Raw genomic sequence first — 12,276 nt, 5'->3', positions numbered from 1 at the left:
AGATAATAATTTCAGGTATTGAAAGAGTTTTTAACCTTGCAGTATAACTCACACTACTGAGACTTTTAAATAAAATAATTAAGACATCATACTGTTGTGCATTGTTTGTTTTTGTGCAGTCACTAAATACACACACATGAATAATTAAGTGCTTCTACTTATAAAGAAATTTAAAATAAAAAAGTATAACATTATAATATTAATTCAAGTAGCCTAAACAGTCACTAAATATTAAGGGATCCCATGAGAACCCACATATTGAAGCTATTAATGCTCTTTTAAATAAAAAAAAAGTATTTCTGAAGCATCAAGTCTTTGAAATTCATCATAGAGAAAGCTGGAGGCTAGAGAAGTACCTTTGATTTTTGTCATGAATTTCCATTATGGTATAGCAAAGTCGTAGGCTGTCAGAAATCCTGGCATTTCCTTTCTGTTTGCTTTCCTCAGAAAAAGCTTGGCAGCTTCTCAACATAACTGAATATGAACATTCTCAGGAGCTAAATGCAAATATTAGAATCTTGCTGCCCAACCAGCTGCAGCCCACATGGCACTGGGAAAACAGCAGCGATACCAATGGCAAGAGAAGAAAGGGCAGAGGAAGGTCCCTAATGTGTTCCCTCCATCTTGCCAAGGATTTTCTGTGCTGCCTTATGTTCTTTTCTGTAGGACCTCTGCCTGCTTCTGTTCTCAGTGACAGAACACAACTTGCTTGCTAAACACCAAAAGCATTTTAGTTGTTGATGGGAGCACTGCAAGTAGGGAGGAAAGTGTTAAAATTGAGCATTGTAGATGCTTGTTGTTTTCATCATGCATGACAGATTTTTGGAAATTTAGGTAAATATTTTCTTGTCCGTGGTGTACCAGCACTGAGCAGCAGCTGTTTCTTTGCAGATCCTTCATTCCAAGGATTAGGTTTATAAATGCTCTTTGGAAAGTCCCCATAAAGAATCCCTGGAATATCCCCTTTCATCTTCTCGTTGCCATGACTTGCTGACATTCAGTTCTGCATGTGTGGAAGCAAAGCTTCAGAGGAATTACTGCCTCTGCTGCTGGCTAGAGTGAGGAGGTGTCTCCTTTAATTTGGTCAGCTCACAATGAGTTCTTACTAATCCTTCAGCCAGAATAACAACTACCAAACTCATAGTTAAAGATCACATTTATAGAATTAAGGTAGCTAACTCCCATCAGTTTTGCAAGATTAAATTCCCCGTTGCGTGAATTTCAAGAGTGACAGAGAAGGTGTCACTTTAAAGTGGTGTATATATGACTTCCTAGCTTGGCCTGCAATAGCTTTCTGAAAGGTAATGCAGAAGGCTTCTGTACATTCACTTTTCAGAGGAAACAGTCTTATTTCCATTTCAGAGAACTTTACTTTTGTTTTGGTTTATTTTTCACCTGTCAAAGAGCTAATGCAGGTCTTCTGATCTCCTTTTTTTAGACATACTAAGCTAGACAAAAGTTCCCAAATTGAGCGAAAGGAAGAATTCTCGTGTAGTTTTAAGAAGATTCTTCATTGTAAAAATTTGATCTTCCCAGTGTTTTTCAAAGTAAAATTGAATCCTTTCTCAGAGCTCCTGTTTCCTGTCATATTACTCTTCACCAATAGAATCAGAACATTTTCCCCTGTTACTGATAGCTAGAAAGTTCCCCTACTGTACATCTTTTGTGTGTATTCCTTGGACAGAACAGATAAGGCTTTACCATGTGGACTACACAGGTAAACAGTTGAAAAGGGAGCTGGGGCTGTTTAGCCTGGAGGAGACTCAGAGGTGACCTTATCACTCTCTACAACATCCTGAAAGGTGATTGTTGTCTGGTGGGGGTTGGTCTGTTTCTCCAGGCAGCAACTGACATAACCAGAGGACACAGTCTTAAGCTGCATGAAGGGAAATATAGGTTGGATATTAGGAAAAAGTTTTTTATTGAAAGAGTGATACAATACTGGAATGGTCCTCCCGGGGAGGTGGTGGAGTCACCATCCCTGGATGTGTTCAAAAAAGACTGGATGTGGCACTCAGTGCCATGGTTTAGTTGAGGTGTTTGGGCATGGGTTGGACTCGGTGATCTTGAAGGTCTCTTCCAAACTAGTCATTCTGTGATTCTGTGAAAATTATTCATATAGTTGCCTTATGTGGTTACCTACCTTCATAATTTTCTAATAGTTTGCATAGGTTTTTCTTGTTGTGTTGCAGGAGATAGCTTAAAGTTTAGTTTATGTTTTCTGGACAGTGAACTTATTTATATGATGTTTTGGTGGTGTTGAACTTTACTGATGCCCTGTTGCAGAGAGAAACTCCTGAGGTTATTGAAGATTGCTAATGTACATGTTGGAAGTTAATTTTTATTCCATATAAACTTAGTTTTTAAATTCTTAGATTTTGTAGGTGATACATGGCATGATAAAATGAGGCTTGGTGATCAGAACAGAAGGTGTATTTGGTTCTGAGATCCTGTGTTTTTCTATCCTCAGAATAAATGGTAGAAATATTTTGGAGCAGGAGGCGTAAGGATAAGCAGAGGATAAGTGAGGGTTAGGAGAGCTGATTCTGAGGTGGTGTAGCTGACTGTAATATTGAAGTGCCAGACTTCACCCTGTAGTTAATTAAATTGCTTTTAAAGAATGCAATAATGGGAGAACATTTCCAAGTACACTGCATAGTTATGGTATATCGCTCTGTGCCTGTAGAGCCAAATTAAATATATTAAATAAGATCTCAGGGGGTCAATTATGATGATTATACAAGTATGACAATGCAACAAGTAGTGATATTAATTTCATGAATGTTGCATGGGTATAAATCATCTCAGTATTTGTTCCTTCATATTGCCACAGAAATTGTGGGAGAATGGATAATACTCAAATGGTTGATTACTATTTATATTATTGTATTAGGGTGTATCTACAGAGCAAGCCTCCTCTCATTATATTGCACTTTGGCACTTTATTGCAAGACTTCTCATTTGTTACTGTATTGTGAGACCTCAGCAATTAACCCAGGACAAATGGTTTCAAAGTAGACATTGCAATAAAAGGATGTGTTGTGCAAAGCATTTCAGGGCTGTCTTCAATTTTGCAAATTAATACCGAAGTATTAATGAATGAACTTTTGTCTTAGAAGCACTCTGGTGTGAGCAGCAGTGCCAGAAAGTAAGGATAACAGATGATTTATTAGGGAGCTGTTAATATAAATTGCAGGAAAAGTAAACTGGATCTAAACCCTCAGCCATAAAAGCCAGCATAATATAATTGAGAAAAGAACCACAATAATTTGTGGGACATATTATGTAGCTTACTAGAGGGAAGGTTGTCTGCATTGACCACCAAATTTGTCTGTTCTGATGCCAGAAACTCACCAGTCCATTTGCTGCCTGCCTCCTGTTCTAGCAGCATGGTACACAGCCCTGTATCCTCCTTCTGCACTGTTGCAATTGCCTGCTCTCTGAGAAAGGCCAGACTCAGATAGCCTGTGCCTCAAGGAGATTCTCCCCAAAACAGAGATCTGCTAAAAGAGAATTGGAGTAACAGAGAACGGGTCAATAAAAATGGAATTAATAATTCTGTTAGAGATGTGGTTCTTTGTTCTTGGGGTGAGGAAGGGTGGTGACATTTAAAGCACTGCACAGCAGTATGGATTTTTGTCATGTAATGCCCAAAGTAAGCCTCATGTGGGTTACAAGAAATCAATACTCCTGCAGTGTAGGGTAGGTCTTCAGCATTATTCCTTACTAGGTTATTGATATTGGTAGGTGTCACTAGTAAAGCCTGCCCTAAGCAAGCAGTTTTAGTAGAGGACTCCTGTATTTTTGTTGTTTATAGCAAAGGAGTTGTTAAATGACACACACTGCAATATTAACCTAGAGAATCATAATTTATATTTGTGAAAGAAGTAGTAATGCTGAGATAATGAAACTGTCAAAGCTTCACAAAATAGACTTACTGAGCACTGGCAGTAAAGGCCTTTTGTTACATTTATGCTTGAATTTCAGCACACACCTATTAAAAAGTTTGATTTTGATGTCCTAAAACTCAAAGAAGATTAAAATCCACTTATTTTTTCTTATCAAAAATGGAAGAAGTAAAGCAGAAAAACTTGTTTGTTTCTCAGCATTCTCTTTTTATAGTCTCTGTTTGTTTTCTTTAGGCCTCACAGCAAAGCTTATAATTACTGCCAAACATGGCAAAATTTGCTTTCATTTTGACAATGATGGGAGTGAAGATCTCTGAATCGTTGAGTTGCAGCCTTTGGTCAGTTGGGCGTCTCCAGCCCAGCCTCCTGCATAAAGCATGGCTAGTGGTAATATCTGAACAGGCTGTCCAAGGCTTTATCCAGCAAGGTCTTGAAAACCCCCAAGAATGCAAACTGGACCACTCTGGGCAACCTGCTCTACTGCTGGGGTGTCCTTGTGGGAATGAGGGGGTTTCCCTGTATCCAGGCAGATCTGCTCTTGTTTCGGTGTGACTACTGTCTTTTGTCCTGCCACCACTGCAAAGAACCTGACTTTGTCCCTCCAGAACTTCCCTGTAAAGTACCAGGAACTGCTGTAAGACTCCCTGAAGCCGTCTTTGCTCCAGGCTGAACAGCCCAGCTCCTTCATGTAGTCTGCATAGGGCAAGTGCCCCTTTGGTGGCCCTCCCCTGGATGTACTCTGGAGATGTTTAATGATAAGTGTAACTGTTGGGATTGGCAACTTCTTTCTAGATAAGCCTCTGAATAGTGTTAGTTTCTGAAGGTGAGAGCCATCTAAGCAGATGCAGTGCACATGGATGGCATAATAGGTGCCACAGAACTGAACATTGGCCTCCACTTACCATGTCGTGTTATCCGCTCTGTTACATGTTACCATGTACATAATCTCCTTTTTATCAAAGATATGCAGGATATTTCAGCTATAGCTTTTTGTTTTAACTAACAAACAAATGTATATGTGTCTTTCATGAACCTTGTCACTGGTACTTTTTGTAGGAGTTGGCAGTTTACTGAAATTGAAGATTAAGAACTTTGAAAGAATGAAAAGCATACTCTGTATTCTTATAGAGTGATGATAGTTTAGAGATACTGAGCTTTAAAGTGTTACTTTCCTCACTAACATGCAAATTAAATAAATCAGCTTACTGAAAAATACAGTTTAGAATATTTGCATAAAAATAGTCCTATTCAACAAAATTATACTTTCCTCTCTGGATTTACATGTTTTTAGATGCCAAAATAGGGTGTGTAGTTTACTTTTCTGTTCCAAAGCATAGTCTTAGTGTCAAGACAATGAGAAGAATAATAGCATATGGCTCTACTGCTGCCTTCAGTTAGGTTGAGCATTTTGTCAGACTCCTTAGGAGTCATTTTTTGCTTATTGACTTCAGCAGATTTTCTTGTTCTGTAAGGATGTCATCATTGAAACCGAATTTTAAGCTTAAAAAATAATCATCACTTAAAAAAAAAAAAAGAATGGGTAGATAAGATAAAAATACAAGCAGTGACAATCAAAGATAATTTTGGGAGAAGAAAACTAGCATAAAAAGTGTTTTCTGCATTGTCTTCACTTCTGGTTGATCATTGAAATGTGCTCTTCTATCCAGTACCCACCTAGGTGGTGGTAAGTCCTCTTGCTGTGCATAATTTCAGTGCTATGTGATGTTATGCACAGCGTCTGCTCTACCAACTATTTCCTGTAACATGCTAGCTTAGCTGTTCCCAAATGAGGGTCATTTTTGATCGGGGTGATAATCAGTTTGACATGGTTCAGAAAGTTCTCCCAGAATTCTGGTGCTTTCATCAAAAAACTGCCGTACCCATCCACTTTTCCTGGAGTGGTTGGAAGGCCACTGTATTTGCTTCAAAAGCACAAGTGGTTCCTTTTAAAAAGATCTTTGCATTGTGGAAAACAAATATGCTTAGGAAAAAAAAAAGGCAGTTTGTAAGGAAACCTGTATGACACTAGAGCTTTCTGCCTTGAAGAGGTTTGCTTGACTCAGGATAGTATTGTTATGCCTAAAAGAAACAGAATGTATGGAATAGGCAATTTTCTGATACATTTCTGCAGTTTGAATTATATCAGTTTTTCTTCCTTGCTGGAATCCACTGTTGTGTTCCTATAAGTACCAGGGTGGAAATTAGCTCTGCAATTGCAAAAACAAAAGTAAAAACACAGCAGCGAAATCTTTTCTTCCAAAGTGATGCAGCAAGTAACTAATCCTGCAGCTGTTTTTGCAGCTTTAATTAAAGGTAGGTACACATTATAGAATACCTCGCTGAAGTAATTTCCTATTCTTGGTCTCCTTAATTAATCAAAACTTGGAACCTTGAATGCCATATTTGCTTTGTCTTTTCCCATGTGCAATACTCCCTTCTGCTGCAAAACAGGCAAACTGGGGAAATGTACACTCCTATTAAAAGGAGAAAAAAAGAAAAAAAAAAGGAAGTTTCATACATTTAAAGGCCAGACTGTTCCATGACCTTTATGGAATCCACTCTTTCTGAATCAAAATCTATAGTTTATGGTCAAACACCTGTTTTGGTTTATGGAAATCAGTATGCAGAAATTACCGTATCACTGTTAATGACTTTTTACATATTGTATGTATCAAATGTGTATCATATGCATTGTTCAAATTTGGCACTCTTCTCCAGCAGCCAAGCCTAATTATGTTTGTGTTTAATAGATCAATTGAGTGTTGCTAAGAATAAGTGGGCAGCCTAATGAGGACATTTGACAGGAGTTGCCTCTGGTTTGTAGGAAATGCACAAATGGATGCCCATTTGGTTGTCATATCATGACTGTGGCTTTGCATCTATGTACTCAAATTCTGGTAAGGACTTTTCAGACAGCACAACCTTCGGGTTTCAAAAGATAATCCCTATTCCAGCTCTGGGAGTGAAACCTACATTTTCTTGCAAGACTACTTGATGCTTTGCAGAGTTACTCCAGATTTAAAAAGATAAATGGTTTAAGAATAATTTTACTAATGAAGACAGAGAGGGTCCCCTGTTCATTCCAACGTGAAATATCTGCACAATAGTGCACATGCATCTTTATAAATGTCATCAACTTACTGGCCTACTTGCATATGTGTTTATTTCTCTACCTTCCTCTTCATAAAGATAGATATGGCCATTCTAGTCAGTTCTGGGTTTTAGTTTTTATTACATGTTCTTGTGTGCATGCAAACCTGGGAATAAATTAGATACCTGCCATAGGAAAGTGTTAAAACTATTTTTGAGGGCTGTGCTGTGGGTTTTGAATATTTCATGTACTCATATCAGTGTACACTAATGAATCCATTCAGGATTTTTCTCTTACGTTTAAATTGATCCTAGAATGCAATGAGCACCCATTTCTTGAAGATCTGAAGAAAAGGAAAGTCTAGGAAGAAATTAGGGAGTTCAGAGGAAGGGGTAAACAGGTAATGAAACAGACTCAGATTTGAGAACAGATCATTTTTTGGTCATTACCTACCATACTTGATCTGTCTTGGCAGTTTTCTTCTCAGACGCAAGTGAAACAAGACAGATGAATAAATAGGGTTGCCTTGTTCAATTAACACTGTGTATCGCAGAAACAAGACCAAGCAGAAGGTGCAGTCTGAAAGTGATGAGATCCTTGGAGTCAAGATAAACATTCGTGTTTTCAGTCCTTAGATAAAGAAACAGATTCTGTACTGGAGAAAAACACGTTTAGGTTTTACTTTCAAAAAGTCAGTAAAGGAGATGAGGTAGTTGGCATTGGCATGTTTCCTAAGAAAAGAATGGAATTCTTTTATGCTATTCAGTTCCTCTTTGACTGGTGGGTTTGTGGAGACTCTTTATTGCCAGGTGACATGTAATGAAGAGGCCAAGTTCGTTCCTTTTCTCTTCTTCAGGAGTTGTCTTTTTTACTTTTCCAATAGTTTTCATTGTTATTTTACTTTTACTTTGTGTAAGTCATCTCTCATTTATATTTCTAGTGATATAATTACATGCTCGGCGTAAATGAAAATTTTAGTTCTAAGCAGGTGGGATTCAAAAAAAGTAATTCGTTCGACTGACTGGAGACATAACTTTTACCTGGTTGTGTGCAACAGCATTTACCTAGAATGAGTACTTGCAACCTAACAATTACACCTTTGAAGTTGATATACAGGTAGTTTAAAGATTAGTGAAAATGGTAAAACCTGCTCTGATATCTGTGAAAGGTTTTATTTCGTTTGAATTTGCACCTAAGACATCTCATTGGAACTTTTCATGAAAATACTAGTGGATAAAAATAATACCTTTAGAAGTTACACAGACACTGATTCTTCCTCTTATTTCCTTTCACATTTGAACAGTAGTTCTTCCCAAATTACTAATGGTATGTCAACAGTACAACATTTATATATATATATATATATATCTATCTCCAAAACACCGCTAGATGGACATTGCTTTTCCAAATCAGACACACTTGCTCTATCTCTGTGGATTGAAGGGTGTTGGTAGCTGGTGTTCAGCATGCTGATCTTCTTGATTCTCAAGCTCTCATGAGCTGAGGATGTTTTGTGCTAGTAAGAGTGCCTCCAGCTCTTCAGTGTCTGCTTATTAGCTACTTCAAGCTCTTGAGCCATTAGCTTTAGAGAAAATGATGAAAGACTGAGAAGCCTCATGAACAAAAATTTTATCTGATTTTTTTTAAATACATAATGCAATTGTATTTTGAAGGTTTTTCCACAGCATTTGTATTGCTGTTTTCCCTCCCTTTCTCTTTTGCTGGGTTTCCTTTTCTTTCATAAAACCAGTCACTACACACAGCCATGTCATGGTTTTACCCTGGCCAGCAACAAAGTTCTACACACCCACTTGCTCATTCATACCCTTGGTGCTATGGAGGAGAGAACTGGAAAGAAGTAAACCCTTGTGGGAAGAGAAAAGAACAGATTAATAATTTAATAAGTAAATTTACTATAGTAAAGTACATTTTTACATAGAAAGTTAAATATAATAATAATAAAAGGGTACTATTGCTATTTATAACAGTAATTGTAAGTAAAAGGATAGAGAGAGAGGGAGAGGTAAAGCCCAAGAAAACAAGTGATGCATGTTACAGTTGCTCACCACTCACTGACCAATGCTCAGACAGTTCCTGAGCAGTGATTGACCCTTCCCAGCCAACTCCCCTCAGTTTACACACTGGCCATGACATTCTGCAGTATGGAATATCCCTTTGGCCAGTCTGGGTCAGCCCTTCCTGATTGTGCTTCCTCCCTGTTTCTTATGCACCTGCTCAGTCATGCAGAGCATGGAACACTGAAAAGTCCTTCACTTGGGGTAAATACTACGTAACAACAACCACATCAGTTTGTTATTTACATTATTCTTGTGCTAAATCCCAACCACAGCACGGTACCACATTGGAACAAAATCAACTTGATTCCAGAAAAAACCAAGACAACCCATAACTCATTTTGCTGGACTTTGGTACTTGTGATAAACGTCACACAGGTGGTCACTTGATTTCTCAAAAAGAAGATCCAGTGGTCTTGAAAGCTTTCAGATTAAGTGGAACAACATGGAAAATAGAACATTTTAATGTGCAAAAATTATTAGTGTATTAGTTGCTCAGCACAGGCTTCAGTGAAGAATTCTATATTTGAGTTTATACAGTACAGTAATTTGTGTCTTTCCTGTTTGATTCAGGTCATTGCCATTGTTATGGATATGTTTACAGATGTGGATATTTTTAGAGAAATTGTGGAAGCATCTGCTAGAGGGATTGCAGTGTATATCCTGCTTGATGAATCGAACTTCAGTCACTTTCTGAAGATGACAGAGAAACAAGGCTGTCAAGTTCAGAGGCTCAGGGTAAGGCATACTGTCTTCCTTTGCAGGAACATTCACTACTTACTCCTCCACAGCCCACTGAAAAGTGATTATTATTGGAAGAGTGGTTACTAAATACTGATTTTTCAAATTAACAACGAAGTGTAAATAGGTAAGCTCTCAGCAGAACTTTCTCTACAGATATATTTTTTTAAAGCATCTTTTTCAGGTGTCAAAATAAGAGCATTTCATATAATGTCATAACTTCCATATATATTTTATAAAATAATTTCCCATTATTGTGTATTTAAGAATACTGCATATTTGAAAAACTAAGCTTTTTTTCATCCTTTCTCCTATAGCTGCCTGCAAATAAAGTCTTAAGACTTAGATAAATTTAAGTTGTGTACTTCATTTTATGATTTCTTCTTTTAGGTTCTGCATTAAAATACTTTAGGAGGCCCAAGATTCTATTTTAGTGGTGTTTTTCTGAAAATCCATATTTCCATATCTGTGCTTTGTCCTATTCCTTTTACACATTAAATATGTAATTTTATCCTGTAGGAGAGATAACAAGATGACATTTACATTTTCATGAGATGTCCTGCACTGTCTAAATGTTTATCAGGGATTAGAATATAAACCATGAGCTGCACTGAACTGACATAAGTGCTTCATAAATTCTTCTGGGTGTACTCTACTGTAGACAGTACTAAAGAAGTTCCAAGGATGTTGTCAGAGTCTGCTTGCAAAATTCTGGGCACTGCCTTAGCTCATAGTTCCATTTGAAATTCCTTGCCTCTGTAACTAGTTAAGCTTCATTCAGGCCAGTCAAAAGTATTGTAAAAGCTTTTTTTAGCAGCACGTGTTCTAAGAACCCAGTCCAGGAATCAGAGAGAGATGTGGTGTATTCATGAGGATAAAGAGGACTTTTTGGTGGATGTTTGGAGCCAACTCTATTTTATACCCATTTTTATTCTGGAGTGTTGATTTATGTCTTCAGAAGCATTCCCATTCTACTTTCCATGCTTGTTTCTTGCTCTCTGGTTGCCTAATACACAGAGTTATGGGAACTCCTGAGGAAAAAACACCAAAACTGTGGTGTTTTATAAACACCGGGAGTGATTGCCTTCATGAAGTCAGTATTTGTCAGTACTTCCATACTTTGGAACTTGAGATACTACCATTTGCTGATTACTTGGGTTAATTATGCCATAGAGGTTGCCAAAAATGGTCTATGTCCATATATGAAATGAGTTTTTTCCTTCCCAAATAAAAAAAAATTAAGACTGTGTCTTTCAAGTGATGTCTCAAAAATGCATTTTCAAAATAATTCCATGAACAGTTGTTTCAAAAGCTTACCTTCTTTGGATTTAAGGTTGTCTTTTTAAGGCAGTTTTATAAACTTGAAGTAATTTATACCATGGTTGAAAATTTAATATACATAGATTAGAGTGGATTTTGTATGGATTAGTGTGGATTGGAGAGGTTTGTATGTAGCCTCTTCAGTGACATTGTGTTTTATACATTTCTGGGTTTTGTTGGCAGGAATAAAATACATCTTTATTCTGCAAGGTTAACTTAGAATACTTTGAGTTTAATCAGAAAATAAAAAATACATGCCAAAGAAGTAAGCAATAATCCTGTTGTGTGCTGAGTTTCCAGTTTAGCTTGTAATAAAGCTGTTCAAATTAATGGTCTTCTCATCCATGGGCTACTCCCAGTGACTGTTGCTCTCTGAACAGCAGTTTACTACTCCTGCATATTAACTCCTGTGCCTTTTTAGAGGGTAAAAGGGAAATGCAGGTGACTATGAAAGAACAGCCAGTATTTTGAAGATGTTTTCTTCCTTTCCCTTTTTCACATCACTCAAGGTTCAGAAAAAAGATAAACATCTTCAACTTTGTACTCATAGCTTCTGGTCTTGCCCTCCTATTCAGTGAATGCAAGAAGAGAACAGAGCTGTATGGGTCTATTCCTTTTCCTAAAGATGTAGCACCAGCAGCATTTGTCTTGTTCTTGCCTGGCATGACTTGGTTCAGTCTTGTTGGAGTATGGATGAAGCTTCTAAGTCCTTACACTTGTGATGAGTTTTCTGCAAAGTGTTTCGGATTCAGCACCTCTGTCTCTCCCTTGAATCAGTAAAAGAACCAAGATGCAGTGATGAACAAAACTGTATTTTTTAATTCACATTTACAAGTAGTCTTCTGTATGGAAAAGAAAGAGGATTTTGTTCATAAATCTTCATTAAATGTCTGTGCGGACAGTTGTTCTCATCTGTAGTCTGATTCCAAATTCAGGGCATGTTCTCTTCTTATATATTCTGGACCATATATTCTGTTGTTATTTTGTGAATTCCATAGAGGAAACTAGGAAATCAGGGGTTACTAGAATCATCTTTAGTCTTTTCTGCAGCATCTTTTCATGTGCGTTGTTTCTTAATATTCATCGTGACATCACATCCATCAGTGAAGCTCAAACAATTCCTTTCCTGTACTTTCCCATT

At 37.4% G+C, this 12,276-nt stretch overlaps 1 protein-coding gene across 2 annotated transcripts in view; it reads left to right on the top strand.

Annotated features, from left to right (window-relative positions):
* Positions 1-12,276, top strand: part of FAM83B (family with sequence similarity 83 member B) — a 57,438-nt gene that overhangs the window by 27,533 nt on the left and 17,629 nt on the right. For both annotated transcript variants that reach the window (XM_030236163.2, XM_030236165.2), the window contains exon 3: positions 9,648-9,812. In XM_030236163.2, coding sequence (XP_030092023.2) covers positions 9,648-9,812 — 165 coding nt within the window. The remainder of the gene's footprint in view (positions 1-9,647; positions 9,813-12,276) is intronic.

The sequence above is a fragment of the Serinus canaria genome, chromosome 3 (assembly GCF_022539315.1).
Source record: "Serinus canaria isolate serCan28SL12 chromosome 3, serCan2020, whole genome shotgun sequence".
NCBI lineage: Eukaryota > Metazoa > Chordata > Aves > Passeriformes > Fringillidae > Serinus > Serinus canaria.
This window is presented reverse-complemented; position numbering and strand designations above follow the sequence as displayed.